The 7,299-nt window shown below is 41.9% G+C and overlaps 1 protein-coding gene across 2 annotated transcripts in view; it reads right to left on the bottom strand.

Moving 5' to 3' along the window:
• Positions 1–3,475: 3,475 nt before the first annotated feature.
• UTP6 (UTP6 small subunit processome component) overlaps positions 3,476–7,299 on the bottom strand; it is a 26,247-nt gene continuing 22,423 nt past the window's right edge. For both annotated transcript variants that reach the window (XM_024737277.1, XM_024737278.1), the window contains 2 exons: positions 5,156–5,228; positions 3,476–4,093 (listed from right to left, as the gene is read on the bottom strand). In XM_024737277.1, coding sequence (XP_024593045.1) covers positions 3,936–4,093; positions 5,156–5,228 — 231 coding nt within the window. In that variant the 3' untranslated portion in view covers positions 3,476–3,935. The remainder of the gene's footprint in view (positions 4,094–5,155; positions 5,229–7,299) is intronic.

Here is a 7,299-nt window from a genome sequence, read left to right as displayed (position 1 = left end):
CGGGGGGCGGGGCGCGGGGGTCACGAGGAAGCCGGGGCCGGGGCAAGGGGCGGGACGGAGCACTGGGCGGAGCGCGCCCGACTGCGAAAGCCCCCCTCCCTACCTACCGGTCCCGGAATCTGATTTTTGTAGCTCCTGACGATGCAGATCCCAGGGCTAGACGACTAGCTGGGTCTGGAATGCCAAGTGTTATCCCTACGCCACCACACTGCGCATGCTTCCGCTTCATAAACTGTTAGAATAGTTGATTACCCGCGTCTACCTGATAGTGTATAAAACTCAGCTCTCAAAACTTTTCATGCAACTGTAGCTCTAACCCCATTTCACTCTTTAAACAGGTTTCTCTAGAACTCGGTCTGGAATTAAGACTATAAATCACCCGCAAATGGATGAGACAACTCAGGAGCCCAGGATTCCCCACCTTGAGTTAATGTCAGTTCTTAAAGTTAACCCATTAGTAACCAGGTTGGATGATCAAAACAAACTCTTCCAACGTTCCAGACACCCTATAGGCTATGACAATTGGTCACAGTAACTCTAAACGTTCTGTGCTGGGCCGGTACAGTCTCACCTGGGCGCCGATACCAGCAGAGGTTAGGCAGTGCCTGGGCTGGGGATAAACCAAACTCTAAAGACAGCTTTCCCTGCCCTTCCAGGCACTGTCTGAACTCCAATAACAAATCTGCTCAAGGTGTGATAATGTTAACCTTTAAACAGCAGAAAAGCTGGAAGCTGGGAGTCCTTGCTCACCAGGCCACCTTACGACAATGACACATTAGCCTATCGGTTCATCTCCCTCAAAGAGTGTGTTTATACATACACATTTGAAAAAATTTAGCCTAACAGTTCATACATTTTTTTCTCTATGTAGACTTTCCTACAAGGAAGAGAATGTGACCAATCAATGTGTGTTCTGTTCTGACCCGAGTTTAGTTTCCCCAAATCTAACTGGACCTAGGTCAAGTGTCCAATAGAAACTTATTTGATGGTGGAAATAAAAGTTCTGTTATCTGTGATGTTCAGTATGGTAACCATGCAGCTGGTTGTAAATAAGAAACTGAATTATCTAATTTCAATACATTTAAGTTCCCACACGTGGCTGGAAGCCACTAACAGGGCAGCTCTGGGTCAACTGGCTACATGCATTTTCATTACCTGCAGTGGTTAGAACCGGGTACAGGGTGTGATGACCCAAGGGTGACCCACCTTCATAGCCTTGCTTTAAGGCAGAGGTCCCCAACCCCCGGGCCACGGACCAGTTATCAGTCCGTGGCCTGTTAGGAACCGGGCCACATAGCAGGAGGTGAGCAGCGGGCCAGTGAGCGAAGCTTCACCTGTGTTTACAGCCGCTCCCCATCGCTCGCGTTACCACCTGAGCTCCACCTCCTGTCAGAGCAGCAGTGGCATTAGATCCTCATAGGCACCTACTGTGAACTGCGCATGCGAGGGATCTAGGTTGTGCGCTGCTTAGGAGAATCCAATGCCTGATGATCTGAGGTGGAGCGGAGGTGGTGATGCTAGCGCTGGGCAGCGGCTGCAAATACGATTATCATTAGCAGAGAGGTTTGACTGCACAGAGACCGTAATAAATCAGTTGCTTGCAGGCTCATATCAAAACCCCATCAGTGAGTGGCAAATGACAAGCTGCATCTTACGGAGTAGACTGGACATAAGCCACACACTTCGCGTGTCACTGTCTCCCATCACCCCCTGATGGGACCATCCAGTTGTAGGAAAACAAGCTCAGGGATCCCACTGATTCGGCATTATGGTGAGTTGCGTAATTATTTCATTATATATTCCAATGTAATAATAATAAAGTGTACAATAAATGTAATGCACTTGAATCGCCCCCACACCACCCTCCCGCCCCCGTCCATGGAAGAAGTCTTCCACAAAACCGGTCCCTGGTGCCAAAGAGGCTGGGGACTGCTGCTCTAAGGGATCACCCACCACCCTCTTTACTCTCATCTCTTCTGTGCAACATGTATCTCTTTCCTAAGATAAAAAAGCCCTTTAAGGATTTAAATGTTGAACTTCCTGGGACTTAACGGAGAGGAGAAAGGATTTTTCTTATTTTAAAACAAATCACACACACACACCATTTTGGGTACAAAAGCTCATAATAAAGATACCCTAAAATAGACTCCAATATTCATAGGAATTTAATATATAATAAAGGTAGTATTACAAATCAGCAGAGACAAAAATGGCTACAAACAGTGTTGTGGAAAATTTAGTTAACTGCATGGGGGAAAAAATACTGAGTCGTCCTCAGCAAGAGGCAGGCTTTTCAACAATAGAAATCATACATACAAAACCTCTGGACCTCAAAAAACACCACAAAAAAAAAAGCTGGGGGCAAATTATTTGCAAAAAAAGAAGAGACGAACTAAAGATTACTATTCTTAGTACATAAAAAACTCTTATAAATTAGTGAAAAAAAAAAGGTCAAAAAATAGTCAAACATGAAAAGACATGAGAGCCAGGAAAAATGCATTAACTGCACTGATATCAAAGAAATGCACATTAAAACAAGGATATATCAGTTTTCACCTATTAAAATGGTAAAAAATAAGAAATATAATACCCACAGTGCTTGAAAGTATTTTCATACATTGCAAATTGGCAACACTTATCAATATTCTTTAAAACAGTTATATCCCTTAATACAGCAATTCTACTGTCAGATGTCAGTCTCCTAAAGAAATAACCAGGGATGTTAACAAAGATTTACAAGAATCTTCACCAACAGTACTTAGAAGAAAAAATTAGAAATGACAAGGTCCAACCATAGGGGATTAGTAAAATAAGTCATGCCTCATCTATACAATGGAATGTTCTCAATTCATTAAATCTTTTTAAGGCTATTTAATGACATGGGAAAAAAACCCATAATATTAAGTGAAACATAATAGTAAGTAAAGCTGAACTGAATGCTTCTCCCAGTGACAGCATCATAATGTTAAGTTACAGGATGTACAATTCAAACAACTGCCTCCCCTGCTCCCAGAACGCCCTTCTCTACTCCAAGCCATCCTCCATCCTCGCCTCTGAAGCCCTTCTCTTTCTAAGCTACTCCCTACCCCTGCCCTTCTTTTGTTGCTGGGCCTCCCCAATGTAAACATTTCTCTGCAGATCGGTCCCAGAGATAGAACACACTTTTATAATCGCTTAAATCTTCTTAAAGGACAACTTTTCCCCCAATACCCAGCATCCTTCCCTGCTGCTTCAACCAACTCAGGACATCCAGCTCTGTTCCTCCAACCCTTACCTCCATCCCAAAAAGCTTCTCCTCTTTCCTGCCTATGACGGGCACTCAGTGAATGAATGAATGAGTAAATGATCTAACAGTATAAATTCAATTCTAATAAAGGAAATCAAATTAGTGATTTTTAGTCCAGATGATAAAATTACAGAACGCTTTTATTTTCTTTTCCACATTATTCTATTCCGCCCTGCGGCATGTGGGCTCTTCCCGGACCGGGGCACGAACCCGTGTCCCCTGTATCGGCAGGCGGACTCTCAACCACTGCGCCACCAGGGAAGCCCCCACATATACTTTTATAATAAAGAGAAAATAAACAAACAGAACTGTACTTTCCTCTCTATCTTAACTGACCCCTGGGTCTAGATTAGAGATACTCAAGTTTGACCGGTGGTAATAAAAGAAGATCAGTGACACGATTTCCACGTATTTTGGAAAACATTTAGGACCTATGGTAGGTCTGGCCTCAACAATTGGCCTCTGGCCACTAAACAGCAGTTCTCTTTTCTGGAATTAAAGATTAGCGCATTAACAAAATTAAAGCATGTCTCAAAATCAGACACCATCTCGTCTGCCATCTCAGCAAACTGCAGATGAATGCATAATACAAAACTACGCAGAGGGCTTACAACACTATTTCACAAAGTTGGCTGTGTTCTTCCTCTTTTCACAGCTGGCCGGCCTGATGGACAGCATGTTTAGCTACAAACAGCTCTGCTGACTCTCCCTGCAACATTTTCATGGCTCGCCAGTAGATCTGTCCGCAGTGCTCAGGTCTACCAAGGGGGTGGTTCAATTCTTCTTTGATGTAATCCATCCAAAGATCTTTAAAGGGAACCCCAAAAATTACTGTAAACATACAATTAGGTAACTGACAAGGCTTTATTACATAAACTTAATTATTTAATATCAATTCAATGCAAGATTTCTAAGAAACTTAATAACTTCTTGCTGTTATTTTCCTAGAACCCTATGGAAAACCTATGGAATACCTCTCTCAGCTTCTTTACACTACGGTATTTCAAAGCCTTTTTTTTTTTTTTAAAGTAGAAATCTTCACTTGGATCGTGACAGTCTAGTGCTCTCACCTTCTGACACAGCCCACATTCTACTATAGAATGTGTATCTCTCAAGAAAACTGCTTTCACTTTAAAAAGAAAGAATCATGACAGTCTATATATTTCATAAACTCAAAAATACTAAATATTGTAGAGGGAGGATTTTGCTGAGTCTCTTTCAAGGTGAAACAGACCTCAATGAGTTCATTAGGACCTTGTCAGTCTGCTTAATAAAACTTGCTTGGGTTAGTAAAAATGCCATATTCATTCATTTCACCGGAAGGTCTGCTGAAACCTTGAAAAAGCTAATGTATTGTTTTAAATCTGAGTTTAACAACTCTACATGTCAGTTTTTGAGTTCACAAGTAAACAGACTTTACATGACTTAACCTAGACCAAGAAGTATGTTTTACAAGTCCTATAAATTAGATACAATGTGGCAACAGCCCGTGACAATCTTTGTCAATTAGTATCCCACTACCCTTCTGCTGTAATTCCCACCCCATTTTGTTCTGACCTACATTATTAACCTTTTCCTTACAAATATCACATTTTTCAAGGAAACCAAACCAAACGAACCTCCTTCTAGTCCAGAGTTCTTAACAGAAGACCCATGGATACCTGGGCTTGTGAACTTGAAATTATAAGCAAAATTATGTCTGCCAGCATTTATGCACTGAGGGAGGGAGGAGGCAGGGGAAGGATGCCAAGTTTTATCCTCAAAGAGGCCCATGACCCCAAAGCAGTTAAGAACCACTATTCTAACCATCATAGGTTACAGACCACACATGCAAACAGACCCATGTGTCTATAACTGAAGTTTACTTACCAGAATCTACAGATCCAAATTCTCTCAAAGCTCTCTCGTAATATTCTCTTAAGTTCGCCATCTTGCAGGATTCCTAACAAAAATAATCAGACAATCTTGCCTCAAAAGCCTAATTTATAACGTCACAAATTCATTTCACACGTATTGTTAAGCAGCTATCAACTATTAGGCATTTGAAGGGGAGGAGAGATAGGTTTGAATGAACACAGCCTGACTCTGAACTTATCCAGAGAAAAGTCAAAGACACTACATGGCAGAGTGAAGTAAACACCAAACAGTGATAAAAGCACTTTGTTTTGGTGGCAAGGAAAAAGCCTAATTAATTCTCACCTGGGGGAACATGGGCACCTCCACCGGAAAATATATGTGAAAGCCCTGAGGGAGGAGCAGGATTTAAATAAATAAATGGGGAAGGTTCTACTCCCTATGGTAAGGGATTTCTTCCTTTGAATATCTGGGCTCTAGCACATGTTAGCCATACCCACCTTAAAACTTTTTATATCAAGGCAAAATATATATAAATACTACTTATATGAACTTCAGGAAGTTTTCTGAACCTATCAGACAGACCTTAAAGTTTCCTCACCCATGAAATGAGGACAATAATATCTCTTAGGACAACTACAAGGATTCAATTAAAATGCTGATGAATTATGCACCAAGCAGAGTAGACAGTGCTAACTTCACAATCAATACATGTTAATTCTTCACCTCTACTTCCATTTAAACTATTCTCTTTGTTTCATTTTCAAAGCAGATTCTTCAGTTTAAAAATCTTTCTGTGTAGTCAAGTAACTATTTCCTCATTCCAATTTCTCTTCGCTGAGACTGTACTACTTTATAAAACGCCAGTTTAACCTCACATCTTACACATGCATGAAAAACAGAACCACACTTTGTGAAGGGCTCATAGTGTGCATGGAACTGTGCAAAGTCCTTTCCATCCAGTCTCCCATTTGGCCTTGTAACCCTCACACCCCTGGAACAGGTATTCCAACCTCCTTTACAGATAAGGATGTCGAAGCTTAGAATTAAGTGACTTGCCCAAGGCACATAACCATTGTGTTATTAATCCAAAGCCTGGTTATGAATTATTACGCTAGACTAAGTCCTATACTGTAAGACAAGAACAGATCACTGACCCACACAATGGTCAAATCTATGAAAATAAGAGTTCAACCTCATTGTTACTTTTTCAAAATTCAAATAAAAATAATAAACACCAATCCCTGGACTTCCCTGGTGGTCCAGTGGTTAAAACTCCATGCTCCCACTGCAGGGGGCATGGGTTCAATCCCTGGTCGAGGAAGTTCTGCATGCCGTGCAGTGTGGCAAATAAAAAGTAAACAAATAAACACCAATCAAAATACCAAAATAAAAGAGAGAAGGCGAAACTGAACACTTGGAGAAGGTATGGAGGAAACAGGTATACTGATATACATACATGGTGATTATCACTATAAATAAGTATAACTTTTATAGAACTATCTGGCAATATGTAAAGAACCATTTAAAAAGCCAGTATAGGGACTTCCCTGGTGGTCTAGTGTTTAAGAATCTGCCTGCCAGTGCAGGGGACACAGGTTGGAGCCCTGGTCCCAGAAGATCACACATGCTGCGGAGCAGCTAAGCCCGTGTGCCACAACTACTGAGCCTGCGCTCTAGAGCCCATGAGCCACAACTACTGAGCTCGCGTGCCACAATTACGGAAGCCCACGCGCCTAGAGACCGTGCTCCGCAACAAGAGAAGCCACCGCAATGAAAAGCCCGTGCACCGCAACGAAGAGTAGCCCCCGCTCGCTGCAACTAGAGAAAGCCCACGCACAGCAATGAAGACCCAACGAAGCCAAAATAAATAAATAAATAAACTTATTTTTAAAAAACCAAAAAAGCCAGTATCTCCAGTCCTCAAAAGAGAAGAAAAAAAAAAAACTATACAAGCAAAAAGCTTGCAGCACTGTTTTCAATCTCAAAAATCTAGAAACAACCTAAACGTAATGGAATGGTTAAGAAAACTACAGGTTTAAGAATAATACAACAACCATTAAAAATGATGCCAGGGCTTCCCTGGTGGCGCGGTGGTTGAGCGTCCACCTGCCGATGCAGGGGACGCGGGTTCGTGCCCCGATCCGGGAAGATCCCAC

Source organism: Neophocaena asiaeorientalis, unplaced genomic scaffold (assembly GCF_003031525.2).
Source record: "Neophocaena asiaeorientalis asiaeorientalis breed wild unplaced genomic scaffold, Neophocaena_asiaeorientalis_V1.1 scaffold129, whole genome shotgun sequence".
NCBI lineage: Eukaryota > Metazoa > Chordata > Mammalia > Artiodactyla > Phocoenidae > Neophocaena > Neophocaena asiaeorientalis.
Note: the sequence above shows the minus strand (reverse complement) of the source record. Positions and strands in the feature narration are given on the sequence as shown.